The following is a 24648-nucleotide window of genomic DNA, read 5'->3' on the forward strand; positions in this document are numbered from 1 at the left end:
AAGTCTGTGGTAAAGCAATTCAGTCCTGGCATCTTACAGTGGGGCAAATGCTTTCAGAAGTTCATCTTCCATAATGTCTGCCTCTAGACTCGAGTCTTGGGAGTAGAATCATCATTAGATAATATAGAGTAATAGACTCATGCAATCTCTGCAGCCTATTTTAAATGTTTGTCAAGTATTGATGCATGACAACAGTGATTCTAGATTGAGAAGAAACTCGAGTACAGTCTGGTCCTTTAATTCACAATATTTGGAGACTCTAATACTTTAAGAAGCAACCACACTAGCAGAATTCATTACAAGTGTCATTTAGTAGGGTCTACACGACCCCTGGTTTAGGCTGCTCTTAACGTATTTCTTCACCACAACCCAATAACCAGGTTCTAGGTCGTGGCATGGTTCTTCACTTGCTGAATGTATCATAGCAGTCTTTTTGCCAAAATGTAACAGTTGACAAGTAACACAACGCTGACTCTAACGTTTAGCAACAGCTCTGAAATGTGGATTAAACCAGAACTATTTAAAAATACTGAGCATTCCCTTATCTCCTACATTAGTAGGTCCATGCATATATCTTGCAATATGACTCAAAATACAGTTTGACAATAGATATTTCCCATCAACCGATTTCCACAATCTTTATTGTCTTTGGTTCAACCTGCAGAAATCCGCTTTTTCTTTTCATCCTCAGGCATATTGCTTTGCAATTGTTCAATTCCTCCAGTGCTTGGATTGATGTAGAAAACAAACAATTATCACTTTCTTTTTTCATTTGATTCTAATGTACTAGATATAAGAGTATAGGACTATAAATGTCATTATATCACGCAAGTCACCTTGCTGCGTGATAGGGAGAGGGCAGGAATGCACCGAACCTAACATTGTACGGCAAATTCCTGCCTTTTGCCACCGCTAGCGCACAATGTGCTGCCTAGCTCCAATGCAGGCCCTCTTGCACCATGGTGCAGCGTGCCTACGTTATTAGCAGGATAGTTTTTGTGCAGGAAGGGACACCTTCCTCCACAAAACAATCCTCTGCAGAATGCAGCACACAGAGAAAGAGGAAAAAACACCAACGCAGTGCCCACTGAATGCCTTCCCAGGGCAGAGTAATGCAACGCAGCAATTTGCACTGCATTGTGATACCCCAGATTTTGGAATCCACTCGGTGCCGCACAAAGTGGCCTTGCATGACTTCATGAATCGCATTTGGAGTTCGCGTCACACATGTATCATGCTGTATGGTGCAAACGCAACGCAAACCCCCTAATAAATATGCCTCTAGGAGTCTTATCCAGCGGTTGAGTTGTTATAGGTTGACGCATTCCTGAGAAAACTCTCCTAAAATACTCTGATCATCAATAACTGGCTCCCCAGTGTTGTCATTAAAATCCTACTTTTAAAAAGCCATAGTAACACTACAAGTGAAAGCCTTAAGGCATCAGTCACTACCATATACGACCTTTAAAAGGTGTTTAAATAAATGCTTGAAATAAAAATCTCTGATCGAGGACAAACTACTTCTGACAAAAAGATCACACAAATGAATGCTGGCCAATAGCTATAAGCAGCTCAAAGCAGCCTCATATTTTAGTCACACATACTCAAACTTCATGAAGCAGAAATGTTTGATCCTCCGACTTAGTGCTTTTCCATCTTTGGTAGAGAAACCATCATAACAAGCAAAATAGTGTAATGGATACCGTTTATGAGGTTCGCCCAGAGAGTATCTATGTCACCCGGTCTGCAACTGCCCAGACCTAAAGGAACCAATGAGAGACCTATTGATAAAAGCATGCAACTCTAGAGGGATAAGAACTAGTAGACAGGCCATCCTTGCCGGCCCAAGCTTACTGTGCTTGAGAGCGCTTCGATCCCCTCCATCCACCGGACTACTACGGACCACATTTCCCAGCAGCCCCAGAGGCGGGGCCAGCTGGGTTTCACATTTTCGCACCTCCCGGCCCCGGATAAAGGCTCCATGAGGCTCCCACATTGCAGACCGCGCACAGGCTGAGTCCGGGCCAAGGACAGGCCCATCCACACCTGTCAGAGCCTTGGGGAGCCCTCTTTCACCTGACCGCAGCTTAAGGTACTGTGCCTGCCCCCTCCGTCCCTGCACTGCCTGCTGTCCCTGCGCTGCTGCACCCCCAGCCTGGTCCCTGCCTGCCTGCTGTCCCTGTCCCCACACTGCCTTTTCCAGGTCCTTGTCCAGCACCCAGGACCACTAGGACCACCTACCAGAACCACTAATAGAGGCGGCTGCATGGCCACACAGCTTACACATGCAGCAGGTGCACCACCAACGCACTGCAGGTTGGACAACGCCCAGCACCAGGACCCCTGGCCCTCCTGCCACCCAAAGATACACCGCCAAGAAATTTCTGGACCTGGACCCTGGACGCCAAAACAACAATTGTATCTCCTCCTTCCCACAATCCACCAATGTCTTTCACCTGCTGACACTGCCATTCCTGCTGCGACAGGGCCTATGAAAGATCCTGCACCACCCCTGCTCACAAGACCAAGAACACCTCGCAACCGCTCCATTGTATCCTGCTCAACGCCTGCTCACTCTGCAAAGAAGCCACAGAAATCGGGGACACCATCACCATCCTGTCCACGGATGAAGCCTTCATCACTGAAATGTGGCTCAACCCCTCCTCGAACCCAGACATCACCACTGCCACACACAACTCTCAAACATGGCGGTTGCATTGCCATCATCTTCAAGTAAACCATCCCATCAGATGCACAATCACCAACGACAACCCCACACCTCTCATGGAACATCTCAACTTCCAATTACAAACTGATTTGAAGACCGCAATTAGAGTCACCCTCGCCTACAGACCCCGGTACCACGAGCAACATTCTGCAACAGCATCCCCAAACTCATCGCCGCATTAGCAATCGATTCTCACCACTACATCCTACTCTGCGACCTCAACTTTGACATTGACGACCCCAACGACGCCAACTCCTTCGCCCTTCTGGAGAACCTCAACAACATTGGCAACACCCAACTGGTCACCAAACCAACAAACAAAGCCCCCACACAGACACACACACTTCACCCCATTTTCACCTCCAGTGACAGAGTTAAATTTAGCCACATCCCAGAACTCACCTTGACTGACCACACCATCGTACACTTCACCATCACCAGTGCCCAGCACACTATCACCAGGCATCAGCTCTTCCACCACCAGAGCTGGAGCAAGGTCACTGAAACTCAGTGGTCACAGGCACTCACCACCTCCCACCCCAAGGTCTCAACAGACCTCAACCAGGTCACCCAGAACTTCACCCCCTGGATCACCAACAGCGCCGACAAAGTCACCCCTCTGAAACCTACTAAATCCAACAAGTCCTCCAAGCAGGCTAGCTTGTACACCCCAGAACTCAGAACCTCCAAGCGAAACTGCCACCAACTTGAGAAACCATGGCGTGCCACTAAGAACCCCGCAGACAGAGCAGCTCACAAAACAGCCCACAGCACCTATCATCGGCACATCAAAGAAGCCAAGAAAGCAGCCATCACCACCAGCATCGACTCCACAGCCAACCACACGAAGGAACTCTTCAAATTAGTCAAAGAATTCTCCAACCTGACAGCCATAGAGAACACCGTCCACCCCTCCCAAAAACTCTGTGACTCCTTCTATGACTACTTCCACAGCAAGATCACCAACATCTACAACAATATCAACCTCCAACCCGCTTCCGCAACCCCAAGGATCTCAACCAACCAGCGAACATCAGTCAAACAATTATCACCTGGTCTACACTCACAGCCCTGACCACCTCAGCAATCATGTCTTCCATCCACTCCGGGGTGCCCACTAACCTCTGCTCCCACCACCTCTACAACATCACAATGAACCCAATCAGCATGCAAACCACTAGAATGCTCAACACTCCATCTCCATAGCAACCTTCCTGGACAAATGGAAAATGCAGATGTCAGACCCCTCCTAAAGAAAGCCTCAGCCGACACTAGCGATCTCAAATATTTTAATACAATCTCACTGCTCCCCTACCCAGCCAAAGTACTCGAGAAAACCACCATCAACCAGCAGCTCACTGAATTCCTAGAACAAAACTGGACGCCTCAGAATCAGGATTTCGTGCCAACCACGCTGCATGCTAACACTGACGATATCAGGACACTCCTCGGCCATGGAGAAACTGTGGCCCTGATCTTCCTGAACCAATCTGCGGCGTTCGACACCGTCTCCTGCAACACCCTCATCAACAGACTCTACAACAAAGGCATACAGCAAGATGTCCTCAAGTGAATCCCCTCCTTCCTTACAGGACACACACAGAGCATCTGGCTGCCTCCCTTCACCTCTGTAACCAATTACATCAAATACGGCATACCACAAGGATCATCCCTTGGCTCCACCCTGTTCAACATCTACATGACCTCCCTCACTGACGTCATTACATCCCACAGACCCAACATAATCTCCTACGCAAATGATACTCAACTGATCCTCTCACTCACAGAGGACCCCTCCAATGCCAAGACCAACTTCTGCAACACTATGACCAACGTAGCCAAATGGAAGGAGAGGCAACTGCCTCCAACTCAACTCCGACAAAACGGAAGTACTGATCTTTAGGAAGAACACATTTGCATGGGACCAAAGCTGGTGGCCTGCAGAACTCAGATCTACACCCACACCGACCAACCAATGCTCGTAACCTCGTCATTATCCTCGACAGCCAACTGACCATGAAACGACAAACCAACGCAGTCGCCTCCTACTGCTTACACATACTTTGCATGCTTCACGGAATCTTCAGTTGGAACCCAAACAACACCAGAAAGACTGCAACTCTGGCCCTAGTCATCAGCCGGCTCAACTACGGCAACCCCTTCTAAGCTGGCATCTCCACCCAGCTCCTCAGAAGCCTTTTGACCATACAGAACATTGCAGCCAGATTCATCTTTGACATCCCCAAAAGAATCCACATTGCCCCTCCAACTGAGAGACCTCCACTGGCTCCCCATCCAGAAGAGATGCCAGTTCAAGATCCTCCCGAATGCCTACAAAGCCTTCCACGACCTAGGAAATGCCTATATACCAACAATCGCCTGAACTTTCACCAGCCCTCTAGATACCTGTGCTCCTCTTCATTCACCCTCGCACACACACACACACACACTGCATCCGTCGCAGCTGCAGCGGTGGCAGTTCCTTCTCCTACAGTGCGTCCAAGACCTGGAACGACCTTCCCCTCCAGCTCTGTACAGCCTCCTCGCTGGCAGACTTCAGAAAGAGATTCTTCGACAGAGAGACAGCTCCCAGACACCCATCGGAGTGACAATGCTGCGCTCTACAAATGCTTTTTGACTGACTGAATGAAGTCCCGCTGACCCCACCTTTAACTGTCGATTTATCAAATTCCTCACCAAATTTCAACAAGTCCTGGCTGTAAGGCCCAGAGTCGGGAGTCCTTGGTCAACGGTAGCCACAAGTTTGGAAAATGCCTTGCGCACCGAGAAACTTTTATAATTTTAACTGCATGTTTATTATTATTTATTCTTTTAGCTATGGTTTTAATTAACTGATGCAATTAAAAATAAATTGAAATTGCAGTGGTTGCCCAAGACACTAAGCAACTAAAACCATTTGCAGCTTAGTTGGATAAGGTTTGATATTTGAATGATTTGAATGACACTGGAGAGGTTAATGAAATGGTGAATCAATCACCTACTTTTGGAATTATGAATTTGGACTTTGCGATTATCAGCAGACAGGATGAAATAACTCACTAGATGCTGGTGGCTACAAATTAACACAATGTTTCATCTAGAAGAGGCTTGAGTGTTGGTGGTTTGATCACTTAGGGGCATATTTACTAGGACGGCGATAAAAAAACGCCAAGCGCGCTTAGCGCTTGTTTATTTATCCCCGTCTATCACTGGAATTTATCACCCTGGTAACGCGTTACTCCAGGGCGATAATATTCCAGGGAAATGGGCCAACATCGCTGGAAAACCAGCGATGTTGCACCCAAAACGGAGATAGCCTTGGTGAGAAGACCTTGTGGTCGTATCACCATAATCCACCTCCCATGTTAGCTATGCCTTAGTCAGGAATTTAACAGACGTTAAATTACTGCGTTAAGACATAGCTAACAGGATTTAAAATATCGCTACCCGTCGTTGATGATATCACGAAGCTGGGGTAGCGATATTTTCCCATGGTGTTTTGTCAGGCATGCCTCCTTTGCATCTCATTAGAGATGCAAAGCGAGGCATGAACAAAACGGGAGCTGAATCAAGGAAACGCGCTAGCGTGTCCTTGCAAATAATACAATATAATTATTGCCGCTTTTCGCCCAAAAACGGACGCTAAAGCAGCAATAATTATATCTTCAGCCCTTGATGATATGCCCCCTAGCTCTTACAAACACCTAGACACGGTTTGTAAGATCCTCCTTCAGTTCAAGACCAGTAACTTAGACAGTAAAGTTTAGTTGATTTGTTCACACTATAGACATTTACAACTCCTTTTGTAATTCACATGAAGAAATCTTGGGTATCAGAGAAAGAATCCTTTGATCACTAAGACCGGTGGATGAAAAAAAGCAAAATCTCACAATTAATGCTCTGATTTTACGAGAAGGAGGCACTAAATGGCAAAGCCTTAGACCTCCTAGTCAATTGGGAAAGAGAGGTCATGTTATGTTTCTTTAACACCAGGTCAACTATATGCTTGCTAGGAAGTGGGCCATAAGCATGGTATGTACTTCTAGATAAAGGTCCAAAACAAGATGGAGCATGTAGCTCAAAACAGTGGTGCAGAAAAAAAGAGTAGCTCTCTATGTAATAGATAACATCCATACACCATTTCCCAAGGGCGCCGTTGGGTGCACACCACCTCTATGTGGTGCATAGTCAGAGTGCCATCTTTTTGTCTTGCTAATATAAGGCACTATATAACAGCTCTTCACAAACAATGTGCTGAGGATATGATATCAGAGCACCTCCTAACAAAGGATTTGTTTATTTGAATGGGGTCATGCCCCCATTTTAAGGAGGCAATGCCCCCTCGTGATCGTGCTGGCACATATTTCACACAAACACGATCCACATTACATATGTGGAAGCAGGGGTGTATATTTTCCCTTCTCTAATACCAAAGTGCCCTGGGGCACAAAGAAGAGGTAGACATGCCCACTGCACTTTCTGTAATACAGACCCAGATAGAACCCCTGCTAAAGAGTTACAGTGATCTATGACTCAGAAATAGTGGAATTTAGAGATACCACAATTGAAACCGAAAGGCAAGATTTGATGACAGAACTAACAAAATGTGTTTCTTACTGTTTCAAGAAAGCATGCTGGTGTTTTAATATCAACATATAGCGAGGCAGACTTTAGGACACTAAATTGCTATCCTTGTTCCTCAGAAATAGTGTTTTCCACAAAACAATGTTCCATTCAGGCATCCTCTGTCATACTGAGGCCATACACAACACCTGTAGGCATACTCACAGACCCAAACATATTCATAGATGGTCACTGTAGACAAAGTGACAAATGGAGGCATACATTCTGTACTATTGTAACAAGGTTGTATTTTTAATAGGAGGAATGCATCTATTAAAATAGAGATATATGAATTTACATTTTAAGACCGTTATAAAATATGCTACTACTTTGGACAGAAGAATGCTGAAAGCAATTAGCGCACTGGAGCTCCCTGTACTGTTCTATACTTGGATACATTCATAGGAAATCTATGGGCCTAAATACAGTAATCGTTTCATGCAAATACTGATAATTCTTCTCCCATATATCAATTTGACTGGCAGAGAAGAATTAATAAATAAAATTACACTTGGTCTTGTTGCGTAAACTACGACTTTGGTGTGGTTCTACAAGGTTTGCTTTCCCACCCACTGCTGACACAGGTGAACTTGGTTCAAACCACCAACGCTGAACGTAAAAGAAAAGTTATTGTAGCCCCGCAGAACCCGCCCCAATACATTGTTGAAGCTGAGTTATTGCTATTGGGTTACTAATAATTCCCACAAAGGGATCAGGGGCACCATGGTAACAGAAACATACCTATTTCGATATTCATAATATCACACACACCTTGCACTAAGAAGAATATACACTTTTAATTAAAAGCCTTTTATTAAAACAGGATGAACCTGTTGCTCAGTATTTCTAAAATAACTACACATAAAATTATATAAATAGGAAGAAGGCACGTTATGAGCAACAAGAATAAAATTAACATATCTAAAATGGTTAAAATGCCATGTAAAACCTAACACCCTAAAAACTACATCTATGCCCTACACTAAGAGAGCATGGAAAGTAGAGTAACTTGCAGTCTTGAGTTTCTTAGGGAGAAGCGATGCACTTCATACCTTGTTGAAAGCAAGAGTTGTTGTTTTCAGTGGATATGTGAAGGCAGTGTTCCCTGTGAAGGGTAAACGCACTGCTGTGGTGGCTTTCCTCCGGGACACAGCTTTATCAACATCAGGCGAAATGAGCATTTTCGAAGTGCATTGGTAGTAGGTGAGAACATCTTTGGCAGAATCTTGTGTGATAATCTGGACGCTGGACCGCTCCTGACAAGTCATCAGGTGGCAGCCCTTACATACTAATTCTTACCAGAGATTGGAATTTCTGCCATAAGGTCAGGAATGAGTGACATAGATTATGTTCATCAAGGTGTGAGTCCCAGATGTTTCCTTATGAACACATAAGGTGAAAGGACGTCAACTCAGACTACACTATTTTGGATGTCTGTATTTGTTCTTATTTGACCTTGACATGGTGATGAGTAGTCACTTGTCTCAGACTGATGCCGCATCAGGTGTCTATGTCATTAACCAAATTACTTGACCACTTCACAGTTCTTAGAAAGAGGTCAGGCAACACCTACGTCAATATCAGACATGACCATGATTCTTCATACATGGGGAAAACATGGCAACTTACAGTACCAAAGATGGAGTCAGGCCTACTTAAAACTGGAGCTGGACCGTAGGACTTTATCTAAGTCTGTCAATACAGCCTTTAAGTAATTAAATCCATGGTGAAAGAGGAAAGGTGAATGATGGAGTTTTGTATGACACTGGTTAATGATTTAATTTGAATGCCACTGAATCAGTAAAGTATTCAGCAGGGGAAGATGAAATGGCAAATTACACCCACTAATTCTTTCTGGTGATAGTATAACAACTAAAAATATTGCGCCTGCCGATGACAACTTTATGCTTACAGAGCAGCCCATATCAAACAGAACACACACACATACCTGAATTGTTCTGGTTCCTCCTCCTTTGCCAGAAATATTAAGAGTTATTTCCTCCTCCTCTTCCAAGAACTTCTGGCAATATTCAGAGTCTTGTTCAAGAACAAAACCAGTCTCCTCTATCAAATCTTCGAGATGGAAAACCTGCAAAACAGTGCATTTTATTTGTAGCGCGCTTTTTCAATTTTTCCATTCACTTTTTAATAAGCACCATATAATTTTAGAATATTTAAATCATGCTACTATTAGATTGTTCTTTGCTGGGGAACATATATTTGGCATGAATGGGTTCAATGATATGTAACTAAAATATTAGCCTCATGCAAGACTGATATCTTCATTGAATCTATATCGCGTAAAGAACCCCATAAACAAAACCTCCTATCCTCGGGAACATCAACTGTCTCATACAAGAGCAAAATTATTTAGCATAATACAATATAAAACACACATAAAAGGACAGGCCCTAGAATACGAACTCACAACCAAGATCTGGGACCAGATTTATCAAGATTTGACACAGCGCAACACAACTTAGAGAGGGCAGGACTGTGCTATATTCATAAACATATGGTACATTCCTGCTTTCTTTCTGTGCTAGTCCACTTGATGCTGCCATGCACCAATACAGGCACCCTTGCACCATTCTGCAAGGGTGCCTGCGTTACACTCAGGATTATTTTGGTGCAGGAAGGGAAACCGACCTGCACAAAAACAATCCTTAGAGGTTTTTTCTCATCCTACGTGTGCTGCAGAATGCTTCCTCTAGAATGAAGCACAATGACAAAGAGAAGAAAACAAGGTGAAATAAAGGTATTTCTCCCTGTTGCACCTTCTTCGGTGAAAGTGCACAATTTTGACGCATTCCTAGGTTTACTTCTCTTGGTAAATCTAGGAATGTGCCAAATTCCATGGGTGGACAGATGTGAACAACCACTCTCCATCCATGTAATGCCTTCCCAGCGCAGAGTAACGCAAGGCAGCAACTTGCACTGCTCTGTGTTACTTCAGATTTACCAAGACACGCATGGCCACACAAGATGGCCTTGCATGCCATGGTAAAACTGATTTAAGGATTGCGTTGCCCTTGCATCACATTGTGTAACACAAGGGCAATGCAAACCTTTAATAAATCTGGCCCCAAGTCTACTTACTGACCTGAAACTTGTTGGTTTTAGCACAACCCATGCAATCTCCAATTATTATTTCTGTTCCCTTAACTGAAATAGGTAACCAGTTATCTACACTGATCCTGATCCACTGCTTTGTCATTCTAACATGACATTAAAGAGTCAGACCTACAGCTCTCTCCAATTAAGGACTTAGAGGAATCAATTTGCTTCACCTCACCAGCAATGTCCCTTTAAAGCACACCGCTGCCACCACAGCCCTCCCACTCACTACCTAGCTACAGACAGGCCCAGTCAGCAATGCACATGACTGCTGGGAGGCTGTGCCTCGCTGCTTTTCATTTATGCTGTTGTTTGTTTGGAATAACAGGGCGCAGCCCACAACAACTTGCCCTCTTTAGTCCTTGCAGGTGACGTCCGCAGAACTTCCTAGTCACCTGTACAGGACACCGGGCCCCAGCCTGCACTGAGCCTGCTGCCTGCCGCAACCTGGAGATGCCACCCAACGAGGAGTATCTTCACTATATCAGCCGGGACTGGTTTTAGTGGCCACGTGGACTAGCAGTAATGGTCTTGGGGCGGCATGGGAGTGGGCCCTCCTTTGAAGGTCAGTAATACTGTAATGCCAGACTTTACTGCTGAAAACGATTCAAGGGACGGCACCAGGTACCCCTGTGAAGAATCAACTGGGGCGGGACAGGACCTGAGAGTTAAGACTCGTTCAGAGTGCACACAGTACTGTCGCGCTACCACTGGCTGGCACACAGAAGCAGCAGCAGCATTCCACTGCAACTGCTAGGCACTTCACTGGCATGGCTCTGTACACCAGCACCAGTAATGAGAACACCACCAGCCAGGCGAGATAAACTGCGCTTAAATACTATTTCTACAACAGGGCTGCAATACTTAACTGTGTATAGACAGTCTGCTAAGCACCAATAAGACTTAGTGCAACCTAAGTAATAGACTATTGCTGCTAGGAGTCTGGTAGCAATGAGTTTATGGTGCTGGGGCAAGGTGCAACAAGGTGAGACCAGAGTACAATATTATACGGACTCTCAGAAATGATTATGGGATGGCCCTCATGCTTGGTAGAGTAGTACTGCACTGCACTTTAGCAGAGATCATAGATGGGCAAGACAGCCGGGCACTGTTGGTAGGTGCCACTGTGTGACCCGAGAGCAGCCTTGGCTAACAGTTTCTTGGAATCAGGAAGGCACTCATAATTCAAACCCAGGGCAAAGTCACGGTAGCCACCCCAGTACTTGAACCACCAAACCCTGTGCCCACAGTGATTGCAAGTCCCAGACACAGCGACTGAACCTTCACACCTCCATGACAGAAAGTGAAGACGCGACGAGTGAGATCAAGGTCAGTGGGATTTAAAATGTCATTTGATTTTTAAATGATGTGTAGAAGGATGGCCGTCTGTACGTAAAACCCATGAATTGTAATGCCCAACTCAGCACTGGGAAGGCTATGTTTCACTTTGAGAGTGTTTACAATTTTAATTATGTCTGAATAATTAAGCTCCTGCTCTGAGTGAATGTGGACTAAAGTTAGGTCCAGGCCCCGCTGCTCTCACCTCTCTGAAAGGAGAATTAACTTGTCACTTTTTGGCACCTGAAAGAGGTTTTATGGACATGTATGTGGATTTCGCCCTACTCCAAAGTGGAACATAAAAGGACAGATTATTGCAGGAGTGCCCTTTTAGAGCATAAAGCTTTTTAGCAAATCTAAGTGAAAACTGACTTGTAAAGTGCACTATTTGCACCCAATTTATCCGAACAATTCTCATGGGGATTACTACTCCAAACCTTCAGAAGATACAAGGGACTTGCTTCATCCACTTACTGCAATTTAGGTCAGGGCCACCATTTTGAAAGGCTGCCATCTGCCGCTGATCCTAAAAATTAGATTCTGCTTAGTTTATTGGTATGTGTCCATTCTTTGGGTTCACGATTGTCACCTATGTTATGGTTTGATCTGTTGTGTTTACGAGCAACACCAGATTTAAGACTCTAAGGTAAAAATTAAAGCAAACATTAAAATACAAACCCTGGATTCCCCACCTTCCTACCTCAACCAAACAATGTGTTAGTGAGTGCAACAATGGCTTTGGAAGGTGTACAAGCTGGCACAATGCCAGTGGTGGAAGTGGGCAGCTCATGTAGTGGAAATTAGGTACATCAGTGGAGGAAGTAGGTTGTGGCCGCCTAAGAAAAATCTTGGGGACATGTACGCAATTTTTTAACAAATTAAGCAATGTGGTCAAGGAGTGGAAATAGAAAGGTTGCAGAGTCACAAGGGGTGGAGATACGAGGAGCAACGTTTGACTTATAGGGATAATGTTACTTATTGTGTAAGCATCTGTCCATAGTGTGTAATGCTGTATGCTCACATACTCAGCAAACACCTGCACTCTAGTCTTGGGCTCAGATCCTTGCAAGTTGTTTTTCTTCGAAGAAGTCTTTAGACTCACAAGATGTGCTGTGACTCCTCCCTTACAGAACAATTGTTAGATCTGATCCTCTTGAGGTAGTTGTTTTCCCTAAACCTTTTGCTTTTTCCTCATGGGTTTTGCTGATTGTGCCACCCACAAGAATAGCCTTTCAATTGCGAGTAGCTAGGGTAATAGTAATCCCTCCACAGGGATAAGCCGCACCTATAGTTGATGATGTCAGTCAATACTTAGGTAGTCAATAGCGTATTTACAATTCAAAAAAGTGGGGTGCTGTGTACACGGATAGCACTGATTACCCAACAGTGCTGGCGGCAAGTAAACAAGAAACCTGCACATACACATCAAAATTCTCAGTAATAGCACTCCTTAGTACAAATACATTTGGTGCTCTTCGGCCAAGAGAGAAATAGTAAATGGTTACGATATCTTTGTGGCACAACTTTGAACAAATCTAAGATATAGTGATGTTGTGTTCTTTCAATAAAATCTCCACTCCCGATGTGTATTCGTCTTCTTTATTTCATATAAAGAGTATTCCAACAAGAAGTAGGGATAAAGCCAACACGTGTTTCGTCTGTACCATAATGCGTAAATACAGTAGAGTAGAGTCAATTAACAAAGCGATGGCCTTTAGGATATGTAAATCGAAGTGGGCGTTCCTGACCTAACATGAAAGGAGAAATGTCGCTAAGCGACATATTTCTCCTATCATCAAGCCCCACGCTATGAAGCATAGTGTCAGAAAAGTAGCGATAACCCCGGTTATCGCTACTTTCCTTACGCCTGCTTCAGGACTGACTTAGCCATGATATCCTATGGAAGGTGGATATCATGGCTAAGTTTGTGGGGCCCTATCAACAAGCTAACGCCACATTGCGTGAGATTAGAGCTGGGTTTCCAGAGATAATCTCACGTTAGGCAGTTAGCGTGAGGATTTTTATCGCTGAGGAGATAAGCGTTGCTAATAGCACGCTATCTCAGTGATAAAAATCCACGTTACCCGGCGATAATTATCCTCACGCTAAGAGCGCTGAGCGATAATTATCGCCGGTTGTTGCTGATATGCCCCTTGCTGTTTTCTTCTTTCAATCTTTCCTAATTCTTAGGTTTCTAATAATGTGTTCCTTTGGGTAATAATAATGACTTATTAGTAAGTGCTTTATATAGGAGATAAAGTCTCCTCTGCTCTACATCATAAGGATATTGTAAGTCACCCAGGTGTTACATACCCATACAGAGGAAAGAGGCTGAAGGTCGAATTCCTTTATAGGGTCATGGAACTCCGAGGTGAATTGGAATATCCTTATCATGTACATCAGGGAATACTTTACCCCATATAATGCATGGTCATACTATAACTTTCTCACAAACCACTTAAAATCTTGGTGTGTAGCTCTTTCATAAGAAAGAGCAAACATGTTTGCAACATGAAGAACATGAATAAAACCTCTAGTGCAAAATTAAACACAACAAAAACCTGTTAGATATTTGATACAGATATTAGAAACAGTTCAATACAAGTCAGGTTTAAAAAAAAAAGCTGCAGTAGCTCGGAATGTGCAGAGTTAGCTTTTCTCTATCTAAGGAGTGTAAAAAATAAGCATATTCTCTTTCCTTGTCATTGTGAGCTATTAAAATAGAGGAGAAGTGGGGGGCGTGGCTAGGACTCCGAAGAAGATGGCCGCCTAGTACGGGAGCTCCGCTGTGCCGGGACGATTTTTCACGGCGTGCTCCGCTCTCGGAACCGCATTATGAGCGTTTGCGGTAAATTCTACAACCGGAACCTGCCGCCCGTCTCCTGAGGTCTGCATTATGTTTTTTTGTTCCCATACGCGTCGATAATGCCGCTTTCTCAGTCCCCCTCAGCGCGGCCGCCATTTTGAGTACCTCGGAGCGCTCGTATGCGCTCAGCGCGTCCACACAAACTGATACAGATGCTGCCTGCTTGACTTCCTAATGTCTATTTTTTGCGCGTTTTGATGATTTTTTTTTCTTTTGAGGAGAATCAAGAGAGGTTTCTGCTCAGGGATGCCATAAGGAGTTGACCTTTACTTGTATTTTACCCGCTCCTTCACTTGGTTTCATCATCTGCGGACTTCTACTGAGTTGATATATTATACTCCTTTTGCGCTATGTGTGTGAATGAGCATTATATTGCGCCAACTTGTTTTTGGACATTACATTTTACTCTCTGACTCGCTTTCACTGCTTCTTTGAGGAGGTACTTCAGGATTACGTCTTGAATCACGTGAAGTGGCACTGGACTTCCCTTTTTGTGACTACCTTCATCCTGCGTTGTGGTTCTAGAAGGTTTGATGATATCTGTGGTGGTCGCACGTACACAGTACCTGACAGCTCTCATGGTTTTTGGCTGAAGTCCATTATCACCTCGGCGCTTATTACGGCCTTTTCCTGTCTCATGTTTATCAGCAGGGATTTGAGTGTCTTTGCGATGCCTTGCTGAGTTCAGTTTTTGATAGCTGTTGCTGTCGTCCACCTCACATCTGTGCTGCCTATCTGCACTGTACGGTGCCTACCTGTCAGGGTCAGGAAGATCTTTTTCTTCTCTTCCTCCTTGCCTTGGTACATTGTGTTACCTAGCCCCCTCAATACCTATGGGCAAGTTGCGTAACCCGAAGTTTGTTTTTGTACCCTCAAAAAACGCCTCTACGACGTCGCCTTCCTCCTCCTCAGCTGCTGATTTTTCATCTAATCTGGACCAAATGGCTGCTTCAGCTCCTAATCGTGCTTCCTCCTCGCAGCCCTCTTCAAGTAAGGTCTCTCCTCCTTCTACATCCTCTAAACGCTTGAAGCAGGATTCTCCTCCTCCGGACAAACCTTCTCCTATCTCTCTGGAGCTACTCCGGGAGGAGATCCGTGCTTTACGTCCATTTGTTGAGGAGACTAATAACAAAATGCAGAATTTTAAACTAAAATGGTCAACTATGGACAACAGAGTTTCTTCAATGGAGCAGCAGGTTTCAGAGATCCAAGTCAATTCTCAACGTATAGCCTCACTAGAGAAGTCCGTTCTTGCCCTCCAGCAACATACTGAGGAGTTAGAAAATATAAATAGGAGGAATAACCTGTGCATTTATGGCCTTCCAGAATCCTTGGAAGGTGATGATCCTGTCTCGTTTTTCTCCTTCTTCCTCCTGAAACTTTTGGATTTGCCTGCCACTACCTCTCTTAGCATCCAAAGAGCTCATAGACTTGGCCCTCGCTCCTCCACCTCATCCAAGCCTCGTGGAGTTATCATTCTTTTCTTAAGGTTCACAGATCTACTTCTGGGCCTTTCGGCGGCTAGAGCCAAGCGTCAAGTTTCATGGTTGGGCCAGAGGGTTTTTCTTTCCCAGGATGTTTCGAATGCAACTGCGGCAAGACGGAAGGAATTTTTGAATCTTCGCGCCCCTCTACGCTCTCTTGGAGCCAGATACGGCTTATTCCATCCTTGCATCTTTAAAGTTACTCATCAGAACCAAACTTGGACTTTTCAAGATCCTGCGGAACTTAAAAACTTTATTCACATTCAGTCTAATACTGGCATGGATACTTCTACTGCTTGTGGTTGAATGCTTAACTCTCTTTTTTCTTGCAGGTTTTATCTAAAATGTTTTTGCATTGCTTTGTGTCTTATTGTTGGTTTGCCTTTAGATCAGGTCTTTTTCATCTAGCATCTTGGTGTTTGTTTCTTCTCTACGCATTTTGTTTGATTGTTATTTTCTTCACCATAATTGTTCACATCCTCTTTTTCTTCATCTAGGCCGACTGATGTGTTCTTCTTCATTCCATATGGTTTGTCTTTTTCGTCTTCCGTCCTGACTCGGTGTGTTCTCCTGGTTTTGGGTGTTCAATCTTATCGAATCCTTCCACAACCCCGCCATCCTTTTTATGTCCCCTTCAGGTACGTTATCTTCGGTCATCCTTTTTGGATATGTACTGTCTCTTCTTGTACTTTTTTTTCTCTTGTCCTTTACCTTTTTTCCTCTCCATCTTTCTCACCCTATTATCCTCTTTTGTCTCTTCTCTATTAGTATCATGTTTTTGTCTTTCTATTTATATTCTTCCATTTGTTCCTATTTCCCTCTACCTGTTGCGATTCTTTTTTTTCAGTATTTATTGTCTTTGATATGATATCTTCTCGCTTTTTCATTGTTGCTGTAGGTACGGTTTCTATTAATGTTTTATTGCGTTTAAATTCAGAGCAATCTCCTGGAATGTAAAAGGTTTTATTAGTCCTATTAAACGTCAGAGGATTCTTTCCCACCTTGCTTCTTATAATCCTGACATTGCTCTGTTACAAGAGACTCACCTCTCGGAGGCTGAGTCTCTCAAGCTAAGGCGAGGTTGGGTGGGTACGGTGTTATTTTCTCCCTCTACCAATAAGAAGAATGGTGTTGCTGTCTTGTGTCATAAAAGGTTAGCATGTAAAGTATTATTACAAGAAACAGATTCTGATGGTAGGTGGATACTAGCTAAATTACTGATTAATGATGTTCCTCTGACTGTCTTCAATGTCTATGGCCCTACACAGCCCGATTTATTTTTCTGGCCTTCGATTACGAGCAAATGTATACAGCATAGAGATGACCTCTTTATTCTAGGTGGTGACTGTAACCAGATTGTGGACCCTTTTCTGGACCGTAAGTCAACTGTTCGGTTTATTCCTCATAAGCCTCATAAACAATTTCTAGATACTATTTCCCAATCACATCTCACCGATTCCTGGAGACTTTCACACCCTGACTCTCTTGACTATTCCTTTTTCTCTCCTCCTCACTCATCTTTCTCTCTTCTTGACTATATTTTTCTTCTCCATCCCTATTACAAAATCTACTCTCTTCCTCTATTGAACCTATACTTATCTCGGACCATGCCCCTATTGTGACGGATCTCGACTTCCTTCCTCCGCGTCCCAGGTCTTCTCGCTGGCGATTTAATAATTCTCTTCTTACTGATCCTGTCTTTTCTTCCTCCTTTCGTTCCTTTGCTACTGAATTTTTTATGTTAAATGATGTTTCTAACATTTCCCCCCATTCTCTTTGGGACTCCTTTAAGGCTACGGCTCGCGGGTTTGTCATTGACTTTGTCTCTAAGAAGAAAAAGCGTTTTCTTCAGAAGCAGAAAACTACATTGGCTCATATTAAATCTTTGGAACATAAGTTTTAATCTTCTCCCAATAATCCCGTCCCTCCTGATCTTATTCGTGCCAAGCTCGAGTACAATAAATTTACTGCTGACAACGCTTCGTCGGTGCTTCTTCGCAGTAGTGCGCGTTATTATGGTGGACGCAATAAGGCAGGTAAACTTCTTGCCAACTATCTTAAGTCCCGCAAGGAGCGTTCCTTCATTGAATCCATCTACTCATCTGAGAACACCTTATTACATAAACCTCAGGATATTCTTGACCAATTTCAATCCTTTTATTCTGCGCTTTATACTCCGGAAACTCCCCCCCCTCCCTCTTTGGTCCAGGCTTATTTTGATAAACTTCCTAAACCGTCGCACTCTCACCTCAATCTCCCAGACTTGGATGCAGATCTCTCTTTACAAGAGCTATCTGCGGCTTTGAATATTCTTACCAAAGGCAAAACCCCAGGTCCTGACGGTTTTTCAGTTGAATTCTATCTACACTTCTCTGATCTTTTACTCCCCAAACTTCTTTCTCTCTTTCAATCGTTTTGTTTGTTGGGGCAAGGCTGAGGGTACATTCCAGGAAGCCACCATTTGTCTCATTGCTAAGGATGGTCGCGACCCCAAATTCTGCAAGAACTATCGTCCGATCTCTTTAGTAAATGTGGATTACAAGTTGTTTGCTAAAACTCTTGCGTAACGGCTTGACCCCCTTATGCCCCATCTTATTGGGAAGGAACAATGCGGTTTTGTTAAAGGCAGACTTACCTCTGATAATTCTCGTCTCTTTCTTAATGTTTTAAATAAAGTCCCATCTCTCTCTATCCCCTTGGCAGCTATTTTGGTTGACGCTGAGAAGGCCTTTGATAGAGTTGACTGGTCTTTCCTTTTTGCTTCTTTGCGTTGGTATGGTTTTGGCCCTCGTTTCATCTCTCTCATTTCTCTCTTGTACTCCTCCCCCAAAGCTGCTGTCCTGGTTAATGGTCAAGTCTCTTCGTACTTCCCTCTTCAATGGGATGTTCGTCAAGGTTGTCCCTTATCTCCTTTACTTTTCGTCCTGGCCCTTGAACCCTTTTTGTCTTCCATTCGTAATAACGACTCTATTTTAGGTTTTCCATATGAGACTAGTCAATTGAAGCTTTCTGCTTATGCGGATGATATCCTTCTTTTCATTTCTGCTCCGGAAACTTCTATCCCCCCTTTACTGTCTGAGTTTGATTCCTTTTCCCAGGTCTCGGGGTATAAAATTAATTTGGATAAAACTGAGATTCTCCCTCTTACCAAATGTTGTACCCCTTCTGTATTCTCTTCTACTGGATTTGCTTGGAATAGTTCCAAAATGAAGTACCTAGGGGTATGGTTTTCCAACTCTATTTCCTCCTCAATTTCTTTAAACATGTCTGCGGTTTTGTCTCGTATTGATCATTTATTTTCCACCTGGAATCCCCTCTTTCTTTCTTGGTGGGGACGAATGGATTCAATCAAGATGATGATAGCTCCCATTTTAATTTATATTTTGTCTATGTTGCCTGTTCATATTCCCGCAATTTATTTTAAACACATCGACTCTTGTTTGTCGAGATTTCTTTGGAGCAAGAAGAGGGCTAGAATCTCATTAGCTTGTCTTCGCAAGCCCAAGTCCAATGGTGGGATTAATTTCCCAGATTTTCGTCTTTACCATAAATCTTTCTCTCTCCGTCAGGAATCCAGGTGGCTGGCTTCTACTCCCTCTCCTCTTGCTCCTCTGTGGCTGCATATCGAACAAACATTGTTGTCGCATTTTTCTTTCAAAGAGACTATTCGTTTCTCTGCCAAGGCTCCGCACTCGTCACTCCCTTTATTTAAACACACCTCTTGTCTTTTAAAGCCTCTCTTTCATCCTTCACCTACTACTCGGGAGTCTTTTCTGGATTCCACCGTATAAAGAATAGGCCCATCTTCTGGAAGGCTTGGAGGTCTACGGGCATCATCTGGGTGAATCAATTTTTTGACGGTCTTTCTCCTTGTTCCTTTCCTCAATTTCAGAGGTCCTTTCACTGTCCTCGCTCTTTTTTGCAAAAGTTTGTTACTCTAATGACACTTATTCTTGATATTTTCTACTCTCTTCCTTCTTCCCCTTCTTCTGCTCCCTGCGTTCCTCTTCTTAAGGTGCTTTCTGTCCTACCCAAGGCTTCCCTCATCTATAAATTCTTTTCCGCTCCTAACACGGATCGCCCTAAATCTAAATTGGAGCTTTCCTGGGAGGCGGATTTGGGTTGTGTCTGGTCCGTTGCCATGTGGGATAAACTCTGGTCCAGATCTCTAAAAATTTCTCGCTCTGCTTCTCTTACTCAATCTCTCTTTTATCTGTATCATAGGCTATACCTATCTCCACTTTCTCTAGCCCGTTTTTCCTCCTCTGCTGATTTTCTCTGCTGGACATGTTCTTCCCCCAATGCCAACCTTTTTCATCTCTTATTCTTATGTCCCTCTGTTTCTCACTTTTGGGACTCTGTTTGGCTATACATTTCACGCATTTTCGCTATCTCCTCTCAATATTCTATACCTATCCTTTTTCTTGGCAGTTTATCAGACTCGCTAGTTCTCCCTCTTCATTCTCGCGGTCTCTTTGACCTCATGCTTGCCTTAGCCTTTCAGCATATTTCTTCCAACTGGAAGTCCCTCACTAAGGTCTCCATACGCTGCTGGTGGAACTCTCTATGTCACTTCCACAGACTTGATACCGCTTTTGCTTCCTCCTGTAATCCCACCCACAATAGGGATCTCTTTTGGTTACCCCTTACCTCTTATCTAGACCGGATGGTTCGTAAGAAGCTATCCTGCACCAATGCAGAAAATTTTGACCCGCCTTGAGGAATTTACATTTTCTCTGCTTGCAATAACACTACAGGATTTATTTCTTGTTATAATTGCTCTTCGTATTTGCTATTTGACTATTGTTTTCGCCTACAGCACTTACTTCTAAAGCATGTTATTGTATTTTCATATTGCATTGTACCATTTCCATTTTCTTTTTTTCCTCTCTTATTTCTTTTCCCCCTTCCCCCTTTCTCCTGTTTTTCCCTTAAAATCCTTATAAAATGCTTTTGCTCGTTTCTTATGATATTGGCCTTTTCATGCTATTTAACTGTATTTATGCTGTCGCTGATATCTTTGTACTAATATTTTCCTGAAATAAAGCTTTTCAAACACAAAAAAATAAATAGAGGAGAAGTAAGAAAAGCAATGTTCCGTTTTTTCTTGCTTTAAACAGCTTCTTAAATTATGCTCCGTGGCCTGACCTGCCTTTCACCTTGGCTGCTGGCTCTGGCAGCAGGCAATGTGACCTTAGAACTCAAATGTAATAACTTAATAGTCGAGTTCTGACGTATTTTCTTTATGATCAATGACTGGGTGTGTCACAAGAAATTAGAGACTTGCATTTATACAGTAACTACAGCATCTTATGTATTATAAAAAGCTATTATTAGAGTAATTACTCATACAGACAGATATAGCTATTGGAAAAGTAAAAAACATTCCTCCAAATTATAATTTTTATCCTAGGTACTAGGACAAGCTGAGTGTCTTTGCGTATTCAATGGCAGTGGTATCAAGGAATTAGGCTCTAGATAGTAGGTTTCAGCTACCTCTTAGCCTGGATGAGACTCAAACATAAGTAGTGCTGCTGGCCACTCCAGGGGGGAATTTGAGTCGGGCACAGCTGGAAGTATAAATAAGAAACCTCTATCACTCCACATGCATTGTTGCTCTGAATATAAAGCAGGCAAAATGCAGGCATCACTGAATGCGTCCTGTGCATAGGCACTGGGAGTAGGAATGCTGGGGGTGCTACACACCCCCATAATAACCAAGCTGCAGTTCAGAAGGTGAACAAGCAATACAGATGTTTTAGAATGTTGCTTTTATCTTGCCACAGAGGTCAAATGTGAGGCTCTGTCTTCTGACAAATTTCAGCTAATTCTGTTAACATGACGATTGCTACTTACTTTCTTTCTTTCTCTGACTGCAAAGTCAGAGGATTTTGTACAGTGAACATAGTGACAATCTTGCTGGGATGCCAGGGGTGTGAAAGAAAAGGTTGTAGGATACCCAATTGATTTTAGCTATTGATAAGAACTCTTCCACCTCTGAGCTTAATTTTAATGGTTGCTTCTCTGAGGTGGTCTTGTGGATGAACATGAATATTTTAAAATGCAATGCAGAGAAACCTGAAATTCTCCTTTTCGGATCTAATTACTAATTTTCCACCTTGGACAGATGGCCAGAACATCTGACAACCAACCTTCACCTACCAAGGTAGCAAGGAATTTAGGGGCATATCAACAAGGCGGCGATAAAAAATTATCGCTGCTTATGCGTCCATTTTCAAACGAAAAGCGGCGATAGTTTTATCGCTTTATCAGCAAGGTCACGCTATCGCGTGAATCCTTGCCTTAGCGCCCTTTCCCGTAACTACCACCTTTGCATATCTAATGAGATGCAAAGTGGGCGTTCCTTCCCAAAATAACTGGAGAAATGTCGCTAACCGATATTTCTCCAATTATCAATGGGTACGCTAACAAGCATAGTGATAAGAAAAGTAGCGCTAACCGCGGTTATCGCTACTTTCCTTACGCCTGCTTTTCCTTTGACTAAACAATGTTAGTCAATGGGTGGTGGATTATAGGGCTGAGACCACCCAGCCCTATCAACAAAGATATCACAGTTTTCCATGGACCATCGCTGGAAAACCAGCGATGTTCCATGAAAAACACCGCTATCACAGGAATAATTATCGCCATTGCGCTATGCGTTGGCAATACAGTGCTAGCATGGTGATAATTATCTGCGATAGCCGGTGATATAATTCCTCACGCTAAGGGCGGCCAGCGATAATTTTCGCTGCCCCCTAGGTGTTAAGTTTGACAATGATCTATCTTTCAACTCTGTCTCATCGACCTGCTTCACTGTAATCAAGTACCTAATAAAGTTCTTGGCTTTTCTCCCTCTCTCAGCAAGAAAGATGGTTGTCCACGCCTTGAACACTTCAAGACTTGACAATTGTAATACTCTTTATTTAAATCTGCCCAAATACCTAATCAAGAAGCTGCAAGTGGTACAAAATGCTGCAGTCAGATAGCCCCTAAACCTCCCTTGTATCAGTTCTACCACTGAGGGTCTACAGCACCTTCACTGTCTTTCCATTGGAAAACTGTTCTAAATCTTTAACTATTGTTTTCAAGTCATTTCATCAAGCAGGGCCTATTTTTCTTTTACACCGTTTTGTTCCTTATGGCCCCACAGAGAGTTACGATCTGCCAATAGCAGATTGCTAAGGATCACAAAGTTTAGGTTACAAACCAGAGGTGGCAGATCTATTTCTGTTCTTGGGGCAATGGCCTGGAAAGACCTTATGCGTATTGCTAAACTAACTCCCAACATTTACACTTTTAGAAAGCACCTGAAAACCTGGCTTTTCCCCATATTTAATGGATTTTCTTCTTCCTTTTCTTTTTCAGTTGTAGTCAGTCAAGTTTCTCTTCGTTCTCAGATTAAACCCCATTGGGGTGATTGTTTGCGCTTTACAAATGCTCCTACATTAATTCATGAATTCATGTCCACTCTTTTTTAACACAGCAAAACGTAAATACCTGTAAAGGAACTTTACAAATATTTAAAAATATATTAGCAGCGAGAAAGTACTTTCTTTTGTGATCCTAAAGTGTGATGGAAACAAAGATGTTAATATCATCACAACAAATCAAGACACTATAGTTGGGGATGTGAAAATTATATTAACTAAAATCTGATTTCCACACATTATAAAAATATGATGTCTGTAAATAGCAGTGCGCTACTACATCTTGCTTTAGTCATATATTTGTGACAATGTGCTCCAAAATGCCCCCCGGGTACATAGCACATTCTTACCACTCTCCTGCTGAATGGTGGGAATAACCCATTTTCTATGATTGTTTTTTGTGTGATGCTTGGATTTTTCACAACCCCTATGACTTCAGTGACGTAACATAGATGGCAGCACCCCTAAGCTGAACATTGTTCCAGCACCACTGGTCATGTGAATAAACCAGGACAAAGCATATTTCACTGGGGCCAGCACAGATCCAGCTCGGTAATAGCTACTAGTTTCGGGTGGATCCCCTTCATTTCCAGCAATGGGAATGTTTCTTCCAATTCTTAGACCTAATGGCTGTTGCTTTTCAACTCACAGTAACATTTGTGATGAACACCCTTAATACTGGTTGTGGTGCACCTGTGGCCTCGTCTGGTGAAGATTTTTGGAAACTTGAAAGTAATAAGCTGCACAAAAACAAGACAAGCCTAAAATATATTTACCTCGACGGGGTAAGTTCTTCCTGAAATCTTAATGATGGGGCAGTATGTGAAATACTTGGAAAACTTCTCACTGTCAACCGTGGCGCTCATTAAAATGATGTGCAGGTCAGAACGCTTCTGTAAGATCTCCTTCAGTATAATGAGCAGGAAATCAGATTGAACACTTCTTTCATGAACCTGTTGTGAGCCAGAAGAACAAACAGGGGTTACTGGACAAGCAGAAGTAAGGGAATGGTGGACGGTTCTAGGATGAGCACATACCACTAAATAGAAAAAGTTTTCTTGC

The 24648-nt window shown here is 43.3% G+C and overlaps 1 protein-coding gene across 1 annotated transcript in view; it reads right to left on the bottom strand.

The window, feature by feature from the left end:
• Window positions 1-24648, bottom strand: part of DHX29 (DExH-box helicase 29) — a 1004292-nt gene that overhangs the window by 250167 nt on the left and 729477 nt on the right. Inside the window, exons 13-14 of the mRNA XM_085631302.1 lie at window positions 24363-24539; window positions 9300-9440 (exon numbers count right to left, since the gene is read on the bottom strand). Coding sequence (XP_085487428.1) covers window positions 9300-9440; window positions 24363-24539 — 318 coding nt within the window. The remainder of the gene's footprint in view (window positions 1-9299; window positions 9441-24362; window positions 24540-24648) is intronic.

The sequence above is a fragment of the Triturus cristatus genome, chromosome 2_1 (genome assembly GCF_964204655.1).
Source record: "Triturus cristatus chromosome 2_1, aTriCri1.1, whole genome shotgun sequence".
Lineage (NCBI taxonomy): Eukaryota > Metazoa > Chordata > Amphibia > Caudata > Salamandridae > Triturus > Triturus cristatus.